Source organism: Frankliniella occidentalis, unplaced genomic scaffold, assembly GCF_000697945.3.
Source record: "Frankliniella occidentalis isolate FOCC.00 unplaced genomic scaffold, Focc_3.1 Scaffold201, whole genome shotgun sequence".
In the NCBI taxonomy this organism is placed as follows: Eukaryota; Metazoa; Arthropoda; class Insecta; order Thysanoptera; family Thripidae; genus Frankliniella; species Frankliniella occidentalis.
In genome coordinates, this window is record NW_026267327.1 from 332,324 (window position 1) to 347,957 (window position 15,634).

General features: G+C 38.0%; 3 protein-coding genes across 4 annotated transcripts in view; 1 reads left to right on the top strand and 2 right to left on the bottom strand.

Annotated features, from left to right (window-relative positions):
• The window catches only part of LOC113205809 (piggyBac transposable element-derived protein 1-like), a 22,054-nt gene extending 21,339 nt beyond the window's left edge, over nucleotides 1-715 (bottom strand). Inside the window, exons 1-3 of the mRNA XM_026421567.2 lie at nucleotides 570-715; nucleotides 246-362; nucleotides 105-162 (exon numbers count right to left, since the gene is read on the bottom strand). Coding sequence (XP_026277352.1) covers nucleotides 105-162; nucleotides 246-291 — 104 coding nt within the window. The 5' untranslated portion in view covers nucleotides 292-362; nucleotides 570-715. The remainder of the gene's footprint in view (nucleotides 1-104; nucleotides 163-245; nucleotides 363-569) is intronic.
• Nucleotides 716-957: 242 nt separating this feature from the next.
• On the top strand, nucleotides 958-3,112 carry LOC113205793 (tRNA selenocysteine 1-associated protein 1). The gene is made up of 6 exons (XM_026421548.2): nucleotides 958-1,153; nucleotides 1,656-1,853; nucleotides 1,935-2,094; nucleotides 2,174-2,333; nucleotides 2,434-2,729; nucleotides 2,820-3,112. Exons 1-6 carry the CDS (start codon nucleotides 1,106-1,108, stop codon nucleotides 2,948-2,950), a joined length of 993 nt encoding a protein of 330 aa, XP_026277333.1. The 5' UTR covers nucleotides 958-1,105; the 3' UTR covers nucleotides 2,951-3,112.
• On the bottom strand, nucleotides 3,107-14,748 carry LOC113205792 (dnaJ homolog subfamily C member 13). 2 transcript variants are annotated; one of them, XM_026421547.2, is made up of 29 exons: nucleotides 14,608-14,748; nucleotides 14,158-14,236; nucleotides 13,511-13,778; nucleotides 13,234-13,434; nucleotides 13,018-13,160; nucleotides 12,672-12,926; nucleotides 11,940-12,570; nucleotides 11,709-11,864; nucleotides 11,358-11,612; nucleotides 11,064-11,246; nucleotides 10,754-10,942; nucleotides 10,456-10,661; nucleotides 10,193-10,352; nucleotides 9,956-10,101; nucleotides 9,567-9,887; nucleotides 9,201-9,486; nucleotides 8,957-9,111; nucleotides 8,637-8,838; nucleotides 8,348-8,539; nucleotides 7,414-8,274; nucleotides 7,035-7,280; nucleotides 6,773-6,926; nucleotides 6,416-6,682; nucleotides 6,031-6,322; nucleotides 5,696-5,909; nucleotides 5,429-5,614; nucleotides 5,178-5,318; nucleotides 4,849-5,089; nucleotides 3,107-4,768 (listed from the first exon to the last, which is right to left on the bottom strand). In XM_026421547.2, the coding sequence occupies exons 2-29, from the start codon at nucleotides 14,223-14,225 to the stop codon at nucleotides 4,653-4,655; spliced, it is 6,735 nt and encodes a 2,244-aa protein (XP_026277332.1). In that variant the 5' UTR covers nucleotides 14,226-14,236; nucleotides 14,608-14,748; the 3' UTR covers nucleotides 3,107-4,652. The 2 variants fall into 2 exon arrangements, with proteins under 2 accessions (XP_026277332.1, XP_026277331.1); XM_026421546.2 differs by lacking the exon at nucleotides 14,608-14,748 and adding an exon at nucleotides 14,373-14,500.
• Nucleotides 14,749-15,634: the final 886 nt, after the last annotated feature.

The following is a 15,634-nucleotide window of genomic DNA, read 5'->3' on the forward strand; positions in this document are numbered from 1 at the left end:
ATACTTGTACTACACAGTAGTACAACGAGAAAGAAAACACACAAAGGAAACCAAGTTCTACTTTTCTTATAACCAATTATAGACAGTAAATCAAGAAAACGAACCTGGGTTGTGAAGTTTCAAGGCAATGTAAAGGAAGTGCTTGTTTCCTTTTCCTAGATCCTGGAAAATAGATAGACATTAAATTGTTACCGATGAAAAATAGAGGGAAGTAAACCGTTTTCTCATCTTCATTCGGTCTTTACCTTTACCACCCATATTTTGAAGTATCGCCTCATTGAATGGCTCCATGTTAATGTTCACACCACAAAATTTGACAGGTGAACAGGTGTCACCTACAGCCGGAGGAGGAACGACACCCTCTGAGCATAATGAAAAAGGAACCAGATCATGAAATCAGACACAATCTTGTAAAGCTAGTCATAAGCATTGAGTAAAACCAGACATATTTCGTCTTAAATGATATGCGAAAATAGTACAGTGGCAAAACTCATTGGCTTCAGACATGTCATGGATATAGTACAATATAATGGATGTACATTTAAAACAGCCCTTGCCATTTAACTCACCGTTTAAATAAGAGGAAAATTTACATTTCCATCATAAATAGCCTTCAAGCTGACAAATGTATCAAAAATGTACTGTTTACAAAGTCTAAGTAAGTTCCTATAACCTGTCAAATATACCGATACAGCCCACCGCCACCACTAAAGTTCACAACAATAATCACAAGAAAATGACACCAACACATGAACGAATTTGCGTATGTAAAAAAGAAGAAAAGTATTAGTTTCATAAAAGCGACAAAACACAAAAGATTTTACTTTTTAATGTGTATCTTACTTGCATTGGCTTCCTATCCCTAATGACCATTATTAAAAGGAATACAGTGAGTAAAGTTTCCCGTTGTACTGGCACTACCGAACACTTCCCCCTTTCCCCTCCCTCCCCGTTACATCGCTTCGCTTCTGCTGATTGTTGTCGTTACGCGTGCTCAGCGTGCTCAACTAGAAGCCGGCGTTATAGGGTTTTTTTTCTGAAAATTGTGTGAAACCGCAAGAAGAAGATCGTTTTGCTCAAGTCCTAAACGTCGTCAACAGCAACAATGACGACGCCAACACAAACAGTCCATTGCCAGTTGTGGATGGGAGGAGTAAGTGCAGAATTTCCTTTGAGAGTTTGCTTTTAGCAACGGGTAGATTTGTTTATGCGATGCACTAGTTCGGAAATAATGTTTGTGTTAGTGTGCCACAAAAACAGCCGTATCTTGTGTACTGGCAATGCTATTCCTAGCCCTGAGGCTTACCGCTGCGGGCTCCTTAATCATCATGAAAGTGTAGCGTGAGGTTATGACGCCAGAAAACGGACACCTTCCTTCTTCAGACTAAATTTTTTCTCGTCATGACGTCTATGCGCGTCTATGTGACGTATGAGATTTTCATTTTACGTGATGTTTTGTTCTGTTTCATCACTAAACCATCATGTTATTGGGTTGTTTTCTGTACTTTTGTTATCTTAAGCCATCTTAATTGCGTCTGTCCTCAAGAAATCAATCTAAATATATTGTGTGTCATAAGTCCTGTGTGCCCTGTGTGTCACTCCCAAAAGTGAAGTTACGACGATTATTTTCTAATCATAACTTTTCTCTTTTGTAGTTGGAGCCTTACATGAATGAGACCTTTATTATGGAGGCCTTCCGACGTATGGGTGAGCCTGCAACTGGTGTCATTCACAAGAAAAATAAGTTCACAGGTGATCCAGCTGGATATTGCTTCGTCCAGTTCCCAACAGATGAAATGGCATTGAATGCCATGCACAAATTAAATGGAAAAGTGGTTCCTAATACAAACCCAGTAAGTGGTTTCCAAAGTTAATATTTCCATCAATTCTTACTTCTTACCAAAAATAGTAACATAGTAATCTGTACCCAATAGCCAGTTAGATTCCGCCTCAATCATGCTGGCGGTGGAGCAACAAGGCCTAGTCAAGACAAGGAATACTCATTGTGGGTCGGAGATCTTACCCCAGAAGTTGATGATTATACACTATACAAGGCATTTGCTGCTCGCTACCCTTCTATAAGAACTGCAAAAGGTTGGTAGCACTTTTCAAAGGATTACAGAATAAGTTACTGTTCTGATTCACAGAAACCATTTCATTTATATTTGCACAGTGATTTTGGATACGAGTGGATATAGCAGAGGTTATGGCTTCGTACGGTTTGCTTCTGAGGAAGAACAAAAGAATTGTCTGATTGCTATGAATGGATATAAAGGCTTGGGTGGGAAGCCACTCAAGATTAGCAATGCTGTTGCTAAAACTGCAAAATTCAAGTAAGAATTTATGATCATATACCACTATAGATAGGTAGTAGTATCTATTTTCATTTTGTTTTTGGTGATGTTTTCATCTATCCATAATTTTAATTTCCAGTGCCACTCCTTCACAAGGAACCACTGCTAGTACCACTACCACTACCACCCCTCAGACACCCACCGCAACTACAGCACAGCATGCTGGTTACACAGGTGTGAGTCAAGATTATAGTCAGGGGTACTATGATCCATCATATTGGCAGAATTATTCAGCATGGCAGGGGTACTATGATCAGACTGCCACTGATCCTAATGCAATGGCAGCTTATGCCGATCCATCAATGCAAGACCCTTCTCAAGCAGGTGTGGTGCAAGAAGCGCAGGCACCTGTTGAAGATGAGTTAGAACTTATTGGTAAGTTGTTGATTTTTTTCATTTTTATTCTTTTTTTAATAAACCTTGTTATTGTACCACAACCTAATTTATTGTTATTTTATACTCTAGAACACAACGTGCCTGTAGATGTTGAGAAATTGAATCGAGAATTGTGTGAACAAGATTATAACATGTGGGATGCTCTGGAAAGTTCTCGCTGGCTTCCTCTGGATTCCTTAGGTCTAGAATGCCCTTCATGATATTGTATAGTGTGACTGTATTCATGCTTGGCCCCTGTGCACATTGGTGTCATCACATTGTTTATATTCTTGTAACATGTCTTGCTGTAAATTTTAACACTCAACTCCATGTATTTTCAATGCAGGTAGTAAAATTAAATCATATGAATTCCAAACTTAAAAGTTCGAATCTTAAATTACACTTTAATTTGCATTATCCAATGGACAATCATTTACATGAAAATAGATGTTAATATGATATTCAACTTTTCTTCAATTAAAATGAGTGAAAGAAAGTTGATACCACTGATTATTAACTTTCAGATAACAAATCCTCTAACATTATTTCCCGAGATAGCAACCATTTCACTGGTTGTACAGTATACATGTGTGTCATGTACTTAGTGGTAAACAAATTGTGATACAAAAACAGACATTAAAATTAAAATGTAGGCTGGCTAAAAATTGGTTTCACCTTAACTAGCACACTTGAGATACATGCTAAGCTTTTGATTTTGCAAGTAAGTGTAGAGCAGTATGCTACACAGTTGCAAGGTTGAGACCAAGTCATTCAAAGGCAATATGCAATGCAGAACACATGAACTCACTCAATTTAGTGCCACTAGCTCAAAAATTAATCAGTTGAAAATTCAGGAATTAAAAGCACCTCAAATTTATGACTGAAAGCAAACATTAGTGGAAGATTGGAATGACTAGATCTCAACAGGAATAACTAAACAAATTTAAAAGTAAATAACAGCAATTTATCTTGAATAGATAATAAATGAACATATGCAAAGTACTAGGGTATCATATCACATAGTTTAGACATTAAATTTCCATGCAATTTTAACAGTTTACAAAATGTATATATCACAGAAAAAATCATATTACAATTATACTTCTTTCTCGGTAGTAATAATATTTCCCTTTGGGAATAAAATACAACATGCATGAATCCTAGTTGAAGTGACCCACATTATTGTCTACAGAGAGAGAAAGTGCACAACAGAGAAGCATGGAAGTGTGGAAATCTCAACACTGGGTGCTTATTACTTACGGAGAATTTTTCCCGCCACACAAACTTTAAAAGTTATGATAGAGAATCAGACTTGACAAAATAACTGCCAAACAAAATATGGCAAAAATAAACGGAGTAAAAAACAATGGCAGCTCTTGAGGTGACAAGGATGAGTGCCTTATATTACCCTGCAATAGGCTGCCAGCACGAACAACCCTGTAAACTATGAGGTGTGGAGGAGAAATACGTAATAGGTACTAAATTACTCAAAAAACTAATTTATACAGATTTGGACCAAGACTGGTGTTCTTTGTATTAATGTATAAAAGGATACTGCAATCAGAGCTATCACAACATCTCATTTGGTATACATACTTACAATAAAGTTTACTTCAATGACTCAAAATATGAAGCAAATTACTGCCATACTAATGTCTTATTATTGCCAAAGGTCCCCTTATCACTGTAGAGTGAAATACTTAGTAAATCAGTACAAAAAACAAAAAACAAAAAAAATCAACTTAACCCTCAGCAATCTGCTTTTAGAGTAAAGTAACAATAAGAACTCATGAGAAAGCATCATATGTACATTATCATAATTTATGAGCATAGGCACTTATTGATATGCTAATAGGAATGAATATTTTCAATCAACCAGCATCAATTAGAAATCATAGCATGGAGTAAATGTTACTTGCTCCATCAAATGAGAGGAGGAGAGGAGACCGTTGGATCTTCTTTATCAATTGGAGGAGGTGCACTGGGTAAAGTTTTTGTGGTACCACATGTTAGGTAACCAGCAGTTTGAGGAGTACCAGCTAGAAGGTAACATTGTAAATTATTATAACACTTGTATGTAAGAGTTCAAGCCAAGAAGTACAATAATGTATTTCCTTACCAGTGAGATAGCCAGCATTTGATGTACTACTAATAAAGAGATCATGCCGCTGATCCCTATATTCACTCCACACTGAAGATTGCTGAAGCAAAGAATTAACTCGTTCACCATACAAAATACTTCGACCCATTGCCTTCAGTGCTTTGACAATTTGAGCTTTAGTTGCAGCACCATTTTCAAGTGATTCTAGTCTCCCTTCCAGTAAACCTAGAAGGTATGGCAACAGTCCTGAATCTAACGCCTGTAAAAACAGTCAGTCAGTGTTAATACATGTGCTAGAAGTGCCATAGAAAATTTTAAGATTAACCATGAACATACAAAATCCAGACCTGTTTAACAAGTTGATCCTGGTTGCTTGAAAACAAACGATTTAATGCCTCACAGCCCACACTGACCATTTCATGGCTTGTTTGCATAGCTAGTTTCAGTGGACCAATACATTGAGTTTGGCTCATGGCTCCAACACACACCTACATCAAATAAATGTATATTTTTTAACCACAAATAAAGTTTAACAACTTTCTAAAAGTACATCAAATCGAATAACTTTTCAGATAACTGAAAATTTTCGTTTACTTACATCGCTGATGGCAAGCTGATGTAATATGCGAATAGCAGAGCGATGAACAGCTGGCTCATTATTAGCAGTTGACATTTGATTACAGAGGCGAGGAATATGTCCTGATGCAGGTATTGTATCGGATAAAGCTGGTTGGGCTTGAAGAAGGCATACCAAAGCAGTGGTGGCCATTTCAAGCATTTGTACCTATGTGGTAAATATAGATAGAGAAATTATCAGCAGATATCCTTAGTAAATCAACTATTAACTTGAGCAACAATTACTCACATTGGGTCTTTCTTTTTCCATTGAACTTAAGCAAACAGACATCAATTCTGACAAAAATTCTTTTGGTCGACGCAAAGGCCATCCAGGCTTAGCAATAAACAGTCGTAGGTACACACCACCCACAACCATTTCATTTGGTTGAGCATGAGAAAGAGGTGGTTCATCAGGCACTCTCCAATCTGCTTGCAGGTCTGAACGCTGAGATCTATACAATCTAAAACAGAAACTCCAGTTCAGAAAATAGCAATTCATTTTGTAATGCAACAAAATTTTAGAAGGTGTAACATTTTTAAAATAATAGGAGATGAGATCAGACACAACTTGACAGAACCTACTCATCAGTTTGCTGGCGAATGAGATGGCTGATACGCTGCCGTGCCTCATCATTCCAAATTAGTTCTGGATTCTCAGCCACACCCTCAAACAAATGAACACAATCTTGAGGGGAGTCTCGCATTGCATCAGCAAATGCTGGAGGTAGATAGTATGCTAAGATGAGTCGGATCTTTGGTCCAACTAATTTGTCACTGCCCATGCGCGCTAACAGCTCGGCTGCTCTTTCACGTAGGCCTTGAGTTGTTGCAGAGTTGGAGTTGCAAAACAAATCTAGGAGATAAAGAACAGCACCTAGACGCAAAAGAAAGAAAAGAAACAGAAAATAAAATACCAAAACCCAGAAAATTTAAAACAAAGGAGGGACAGTTTCTTAGAAAATCTCACCCTTAGCGAGAGCATCCTTGACAATTTTAGTAGTGGTAAAAAGAGAGTACAATGTGTCCAAAGCTTGCATTTGGCAAGAAGGAACATTAACAAGAATCAGCAACAAGGGTGTTAGAACATTAGATGCTGCAATATCTTTGACACATTCTGCATTACGCACAACACATGACAAAACCTCCAGGGCAGCATGCTGTACTTTTAAACATCCGTCAACTCGTAGAAGCTGGAATAGCAAGGGGAAGTGTCCAATACACTGAATCTCAACTCCTGTGAAACAAAATAAATTCATAACACATAAATTTTTTAGATTGGATATATCTACAGCAATAAGAATAATACCTCTAACCAATTTCTAACCTGGATTATTTATAATAACATGAGATAATGACTCTAGAGCCATTATAATTTCAGACAAAACATTGGGTTCCATTGCTGATGGAGCACTGGAACTGACACTTTTCCACTTGTTTGATAGAAATTCCAGGAGATCAATAGCAAACCCTTTGGGATTCTGAAAAGGAAAATAAGAATTGAAATACATATCATAAAACACTTGAACAAATTTAAGATAGAAACAAATTGGTAGATAGTAGATAGATGATAAAAACATGCAACATACATCAATTGGGAAATTTGGCTGTTCATTATACAATCGAAGAAAAACATCCCCAACTCGTAATTCAGTTGCATGAGCTGAATAACTGAAACTAGCAGTTACACTCTCTTGCTCAGCAGGATCAGCAGGGTCAGCAGCAAACCGACGACTCTGCTTTTGGGTTTCCAGAAAATCTTGTAGCTCAGCCCGAGTACCATTATCCCACAATATGTATGGGTTCTGGCTGTTGCTGTTCAAAAGCTTCAAAACCTGTGAACAAAAGTGAAGAGAAAGGTGGTTAGTTGTATGTTCTAAATGCACAGAAAAAAATAATCAAATAACATTAATCGTAGAAATTTTCAATCTATAATTTACAATAAATTGAAATATATTAGGTACTCACTTCTTCAGGCTTTTCCGTTGACAATCGTCTTGCAAGATAGGGTGTTAACAGTCTTTCTAGTGTAGTTACTGTGATTGTGTTCTTGGGGGTTTCTTGATCCCCTTCCAGGTAACCACCAAGTCTTGCACAAGCTCTTACAGCCAATTTTGCAAGCTGATTGCAAACTTCTTGTTGATTTGCTTCCTCTGAACGCTCTACTCCACCTTCTTCAAGGGTATAGTCATAGCGGAAAAGAAAGGACAGCAGATGCCATAAACCACCTGCTTGCAACAATTGCATTTGAAGAATTGAGTCTATGGCTAGAGAGCTCACACAGTCCACAACTGCTGCACTGAGGCGTGGTAAGCTTTTAAAGTACAGGATACGAGTCAAATCTCTAACTAACTGAGGTAGTTCCACCATTTTATCACGGCATGCTTGGAACTGGGCAGCAACCCCATAACATCTTGTTATGTGCAGGCTTACTTGAACTGCTGTGTCAGAAATCTTGGAGGACTCACTTAGCACTGACACACAACGAGATAAGGCATCCAAAAGCACATCCAACCCCCTTTCCCTTCTCAATTCTTCAGCATTCAGTGCTGAACAATGGACAGTGTGATAAGCCAATTCACTGGCAGCGACTAACAGTGGGGCAGATTTGGAGAATAGTTGGTCATCATCAGTCTCCAACTGAATGGTTTTAACGAGTTGGGGATAGCCAGCATACTTATAGGGGCGCAGATCATCACTATAACGATGAAACAAAATACTCTGTGTCTGAAGAATCAGTACTATATTATCTGGGTTGGGACCATCACCAGTCCATGAACTACGGCTGCATAAGAACTCATAAGCTTTGTTGACAGATTCAAAACGGTCCTGCAACAAACACATGATTAATACAAAAATAGACTTAAGCAGAAAATTAAAGAGCAGAAGCGGTTCTGTGTACCCTGCCAGCTGGATTTTTGTCAGGATGATACTGTTGAGCCAATCTGTAATATGACTTTCTAACTGCAGATTCTGGGTGGGAAGTTCCCCTTGCTAGGCCAAGTACTTCATAGGCATCATCAACTGACATAGCTGGAGGCTTCTTCTCAACTTCTGCTTTCCAGGCCAAGAGAACATCTTTAAGTAATTCAATCTAAAAAATGATGAAACAGGAAAAACATTAGATTAGATTAGAATAGATTGGATGAAATTATACAATGCAGTGGACAAATTATAAAGGAAGAACCAACCGGATCTTTAATGGGCCAGTTAGGATAACGTTGAATGTCACACAAGTGCCTTAGATAGTAGATATTGCAGAACAGTTCTCGATCTAACTGAGGATATCTAATAGCCGGAATAGCAAGATACTGATAGTTGGCTCTGGTGTTACTCCTAAGTCGTGGACTGAAGTCAGCAACATGAACAGCCAGTTTTTCCATCAACAAGCGCCTAAATAAGACAAAAAATTAAAATGATTAAAAGTGATCAATAGAGAAACGAAAGATGCTAATGCTGCAAGCTTCAGAAATTCTAACAACAGATTGAGAAGTGTCGGAAAATAGATTACCTCATTTCAGAATTCCAAATTGCTTCTGGAGTCTCAAATTCTCCTAGGAAAATTTGCGCAAACTTCTCGGCTCCATGGTTTTCAAGATAGCTAACCATTGCCTCAGGAAGAAGCTGGCCCAAAACGCTTCTCTGCATTATATCAGATGATGTTGCCTGCAAGGAACCGTTATTTTTATATATAGCAGAAGAATGCAATGTGATTTTTAAAACGGTGAGGCTAGAAAGGAAAAATAGATACTAACATCGTCTGAACGGAAAGCCTGTTTCATGTGCGTAAGTTGCAGGAAGCGAGCAACAGGCAAAACATTTGAGCCATTGTACATAAGCATGAAGAAAAACACTCCAGTGTGGTAAAGTTGGGGAAGCATGGGATTATCTTGTGAAATTTCCCAAAGTAATGTAGCTACACGCTCAACTAACAATGGATCAAAAGTCAAGAGTAATTGAACAACATGTGGCAAAATAGAGGGCTCAGAAAGAAGTCTCTTAGCACGAGGAAGTGGTCGAATCATTGCATTGTCAGCATCTCTGTTGAAAAACAAAAACAAAAAAACACTTAGCATTTATGGTAGAGGAGCAACCAATAGAGAATATTAAATTACACTCACCTGCTAGGGAAATATTCACAAACTTTAATCAGTATCTGCAGAGTTAAAGCAGCTAGTTCACTTTCGTTTAAGACAGCAGAACCTTTGGCTAATAGAGTCCAACGAAGCTGAGGCACATGCTGCAAGGCTCGCCACCCATCCATGCCTTGAGCCCACAACTTTGTCTTTGGTGAAAGTTTACCAGCATCCCAAAGCTCTTTCAGCTCCTCAAAACCGACTGGACCTTCTCGCTTGTCAGCAAGAGTATAATACCACTCTTTCTCACTTTCCCTTTTCATGTCACCAGCTTCAATAACATTTGTAGCGGTGGGAACAACCGCTCTGAAAGAAATAAATACGTTATATAATGAAATAAAACTGTATTTACGGTGCAGGGTATACTTTTGTACCTAGAAGTATGTAGGTGGGCCAGGGTCAAGAGGTCAACTAATATGCGTACACCATTAGCATCTAGCATATCTTTAACGTTTCTGCGATGGTTAATTAGTTTACTGATGAAGATGACAAAACGATCTCTTTCAGCTCTCTCCAAGCACTGTAAAAGTTGATCAAAAGACAATTAATTTGCAATAACATTAAATTGAATTAAGTTTTGTTCTCTTTTAATTTAACAGAGAATAACTCACTCTTTCAAGCATCCCCACTATGTACTTGGTATCACTGAATGGACCAATATCTTCACAATAGGATCCATAGACGATAGCCATGGCTTGCAAGCACAAGCATCTCATTTCAGATTTTGTAGTTAAAAGGAACCGGTGATAAAGGTCATTAAAGAACTCATATCTGAGAAATAAGATAGTCAATTTGTAAGTTTGAGACAAATACATAGAATAAAAGTTAATGTTATCACATAATATACAGTGTATAATGTGCAATTAAAACTTACGATCTACGGATGGGTGAATCTTCATCCTTTCTTTCTAAAAGCAACCTCAGATAGTAGTCACCTATTCGCACTTCATCCTGCAAGCACTGATACTGCACTTCAAACTCTTGATGGTTCCAAGCAATTAATGTTGCCCCAGACAGATCTCTGTCGTTTGTGAAGGTCCGTATCTCTGTTTCCAGTGCATCCCTCAATTCCTCCCTAGTCTGCAAGTTTTGAGAAAATGATTGAAAGATAAATGTTTAAAAAAAAAAAACAACCTTGTGTTAAAGTTGAACTTTAGTTTAAACATTCTTACTTGATGGTTCCAAATAAGGTTGAGAATTGCATGATCCCGCGTGAACTGGAAATAAAACAGTTTCCAATTAGCTTCACTTTTGATGCGTTCCCGGCGCTTACGAAGTACAACTGGTCTTTCCCGTATCTTCTCTCTTGGGTCCTCTTTCCTCTCAAAACCAATCTGAGCACCCCAATGAAGAAGTGCTTTCTGTAAGAAGAATACAGGCCTTAATGAAAGAACAAAAAAAGTAAGAAAAATTCAAAGAAATGTTTAGTTTTAATTGAGGCACACAAAATGTAAATGGTATCTCAAATACCATTACTATTACCTCAACATGTTTCTCTACTTGTCTAAGTTGTCTTTCCACAGCAACCAGATGAGGGTTTCGCTTGTTCCGTGAAGCTGAATCTTGAGCAATTTTCAAATTATCCCTTGTGTTAAGCTGTTCAGCTTCCAGGGCACTTTCTGGAACTTGATCTGTTGAGTCTAAATAGTTTAGCAGTCCAGCTGGCTAAAAAAGTGATAAAATACTGGTCAGTAAAAAGATATAGATAGATAATAAAAAAAAAGTTGAGTAGAGCAAACTAAATATTAAAGTCTTCAAACTATCATCCTTGTTTACCATGATTCTCTTTAACAGACCCATTGCTGTTGGATGCCCAGTAACCCAGAGCCCAACTAAGTGACGAGAAAGCTGACGATGTGTGAGTAATCTGCTGTCATTGGCTTCTGTAAATAATGCTGTCAAAAGATGGCGAGGTAGGGCACCTTCTGCAAGGGCTAGGTCTTGCATACGGGCAGCAACCTCTGCTTCTCCCTCCTCAATAACAGCTCTCATTACAAGCCCTGCCCCCTTGACAACAGCAAGTGATGGATGCTGTAGAAGAGTAGGATAATTAGTGTAAAATGCACTCCAATTAAAGGAAAAAAAGCTCACAGACAAAAGCTCAATATTTTTTGTAAGAGATCAGACCTGGAAAAGACGGAAGAGAGTTCTCCCTCTTTCTGCAACCATTTCTAAAAGTTGATCAAAGTGTTTACCATCAGTAGTCTCACTATATGGGACACACAATGCAAAAGTTAAAAAGTCAAGCATGGCAGAAACTACCAATGCACCTGTTCCCTGGTTCTAGACAAGAAAATAACAATGTTACTTAAATTATATTCCATCGAAGCACTGATGACCAAATGGAGTAAAACTTACAACATGTTTCTGCCACATGCTTAGAAGTCCTTCCAAAAATTTAGTGTTGGACAAAAGAGATGATTTGTTCATTTGCTCTTGTCGCAAATCATAATCTTCATGCATAGGATGCATCAATGCACACACCATATCCATAGCAGCATGAGTGACACCTGTGTCTTCCCTTTTCAAAGCTCTCACTACTTTCAGACCAACTTGCTCACGAAAAGAAGGGAGGCTTAAAAATGCAGAAAATCCCACTTTAGAGGCAAACAATCTACGTAGTGCTTGAAATTGGGCTTCTAGCTCGGGTAAAGGAGTGTTACTAGCATCTGAATCTTTCTGCAAAAGAGCAGTTAGAGCACTTTGAATCAGCTTGTCCTTGTTTTCTGAAAACAAGCCATCCTGAGTAACAGAGTGAAGAAGACCACTGTAGGGTGTGTTTGCATTGAATCTTTCAATTGCTTCAGCAAGAGACATTTTTGGTGAAACTTTATCTAGAAGTTTCAAATGAGAAGATTCGACTTCTTCCTCCAAATTCACCACTAAAGGGCCCAATCTCTTTCCTCGTTGAGTAGGGGTCATTTTGACATGAACATCTCGATTTCCAGAAGCTCTAACACCATCAAGAAGAGAAGCAAGCAGAGAGTCCCTGGAATGTTAAAAAGAAGTTCAAGGATACACAAAGGAAACTAAACATGAGATTGTGGGTCTATGAATGCTTCACTTGAATTGAGTAAATTGGGAATATACCTGTCAGTTGTTGTGTATGTACGAACTTGCCCATCAATATATTCAATAGAAAATAGTTGAAGGTTTTCACGATCTCGAACAAGAGCAAATACATGTGAAAGTGGCCGTAAAGTGCAAATACTATAAGTCTGTGGATCTCTTTCCAGTATACACAAATCACTAAGACATAGAGTGCGATGTTGTGGATCAGTGTGCCGAGGTGTTTGGACCTTGTACACTTTAAATTCACAGATCGAAGTAACAAATTCATCATCACTGCAATGAAAAATTCATAAAATAAAATTATCACAACACTCAAGATTTTCCAAAAGAGCAACACTCGAAGAAAAACTTTAGGACTCCTTACCTGTATTTTCCAAATCGATGAGTTACAAATTCCTCTTGTCTAAATTGTTGTTTGAGAATTTTAAGATGAATACCCAGATTAGAGACCGCTGCTTCGACCAGTTTTTGCTTCATATCAGTAGCATTTGGCAATATGAAAAAATGCTAAAATAAAAAGATTTTTTTAGATTAATAGGTCAAACCCTTAAATGATATACTCTGCTGCTACAATAATTACCATTCGCGAAAATCCACCACAAACTATCACAAAACCACCAGGGCACTGTTCCACATCTGCAATAGCTTCAATATCTTTGTAACAATATGATGCAACAACTTTGTGAGATGTTGGATCCAATTGGTCGAGAGAGGCAGGTGTGACCTCAAGAACTACAGGCAGACGTGTTTCTGACCAATGGTATTTAAATCCAGAGTAACACTGAAATAAATTTATGTGGGTTAAGATTTTTAAATTTTAAAACAAGTGACAAAAAAGTTGTAAAATTGTAACATACAAATGATTCCTTTGGCTTCTCAGCAAACTCTTTGCGATAACGAAAAGCTTCAGTAAGGATCAATGAGCGATACTCAGAGGAAAACTTCATTGTATCACTCTTCTTTTCTTTACGCATAGTGAGTATAAATTCATTGCCTCCAGGAGGAGACTGATTCCCACATTTAATACTAAACACATCACTATAGGTCCAACGGTTGGTGACTTCGAAAGTATTAGGATTGTATGTTGTGATGCCCTTTGTTCCAACTGAAAAGATTCGTTTGTACCTTGAGAAGAAAAAAATTGTGATTACAAATGAGAAATTGCACAAAGTATTAGCAAAAAATTTAACATATGACTAGACATTGTAGGCTACAGTATAGATTGAAATTAGATAGTCATAATACACAGTTGGAAAATTTTTACAAGGAGAGGAGAGAGTCTTAGTCACGGCAATAATTGTGGGAGCATTTCTGGAGGATTTAATCTCGTGAGGTGAGATGTCTCCCCTCTGCTGAGGCAGATCGTTTCAAAGATTATTAGGAGAGTGATTGGCTTGCCAAGCGGTGCTGGCCAAGTGCAACAAGAGTCATTAGCCTCAGTCTCGTAACGCGTAGCGCCTCATCTTACCTAAGCCCCACTTTTAGAGGCCTATTATTTACTTACTTGCCCTTCCATGAATGTTTACACACCAAGAAGCAAGCAACATCTTGGTTGTTCTGGATAGGATTCATTGTGCTTTGACCTGCAAAGCAAATAAATAAAAATGAAAACAGGAAATATATAGCTGGAATACAAAGATTAGATTAGACAGTTGCCTTTAGAAACACAGTTGCGTCAATCGGCATCGAGACAGGACATCGGCTTTAGCAGAACCTAACCTTTCATTCATCATGCAATAACAATCCTCATACTTAAGTCATCGACGATCCAAATTGCAGCGTTTCACTATTCCACGACACTTTATCTAAGTTTCAATCTCACAGTGATGTGTAATAACAGGTATCAACAAAGAAAACAGATGTAAACGCTGTACCTAACCAAAATAACATCGAAACATTCAAGGGAAACACAGAAAGGAGGAGGAGTAGTAAAAATCGACGGCGATTTACTTACGCTATCACTACTTTTGTTGCTACCTCACAAAAATGACATAGAGAATTTTCATTATTTCTCTGAAAATAAGTTGTGTTTTTTGTGTTAATGACAAGAGCAGAGACTGCCAGCCGCCATAGGGGGTGTCAACTCAAATGTCAGCTGTTGCGCTCGGATGGCAACCTTGGCATCATTATTTTGGAGAAAACGACGTGTTATTAGAATTTTTATTCCACCTAAATTTAAGATTTCTAGAATCAAATTTCCACCCTATTTGAGGATTCAATTTACAATGATTTATCAGGAATTTCTAGGCTCATTATAAACGGTAATTCTAACGATGAATGTGAAGTATGGAGGTTGGGCACCATGCATTGTGTACACGACATCAAAAAGAGAGGGGATTTCAAAGAAAAAAAACTTGCCGACTATTTTGATTTTTTTTCTTGATAATTTTATCTAAACTATATTAAAAATGAAATCCTCTAAATCATTAGGAAGGTGAATATAGGTAAAAAATTGGATTTGCTCACCATACACAAATCTGGCGAAACCGGCTAAACTAAAAGAAAGAAAAAAAAAACAGAAAAAAAAACGATCACTCAAATGTTGATCTTGCTCGAAAGCAGATGATCCAGATGGACGACATCCCACCCGCGGGCCTACTTTTGGATGACTCACGCCTTGTGCCTTACTCGAACTCGAGTGCTCTACCTACGCTGCATGACAGTGCTAGCAATTTGACGTACCTATTTGTCATGTCATTTCTTAAAAGTTTTAGTTGAGTAAAATATTCCAAATTTATCGTCTGCTAAAAATCCCTTCCTAGAGCTCTGCACCTCATGATATTATTTAGCTGGTATGGCGCCCGGTTCTCTCCCACAATATCAAGTGCTCAGTTCACACCCGATCTTAACTTTACTTTAAGTTATGTTCAGATTTCATGTGTCTCTATTAAAAATTACTGATTATGAATTTCATATTCCTTTCTATACGCGCACGTTAATGGTCCAGATGAGCTGGTTTTCCCGCAGCTCGCTGGGGTTCC

Excerpts from the sequence above, each read along its gene's own strand:
- LOC113205792 (XM_026421546.2), bottom strand. Across the intron at positions 10,943-11,063 it reads AAGTAGAGAAACATGTTGAG|AAAGCACTTCTTCATTGGGG; the intron begins GTAATAGTAATG and ends TTCTTCTTACAG. Across the intron at positions 8,839-8,956 it reads ATTTGGAATTCTGAAATGAG|GCGCTTGTTGATGGAAAAAC; the intron begins GTAATCTATTTT and ends TGTCTTATTTAG.
- LOC113205793 (XM_026421548.2), top strand. The coding sequence starts at position 1,106 with ATGACGACGCCAACACAAACAGTCCATTGCCAGTTGTGGATGGGAGGA. Across the intron at positions 1,154-1,655 it reads GCCAGTTGTGGATGGGAGGA|TTGGAGCCTTACATGAATGA; the intron begins GTAAGTGCAGAA and ends TCTCTTTTGTAG. Across the intron at positions 2,730-2,819 it reads AGATGAGTTAGAACTTATTG|AACACAACGTGCCTGTAGAT; the intron begins GTAAGTTGTTGA and ends TTTATACTCTAG.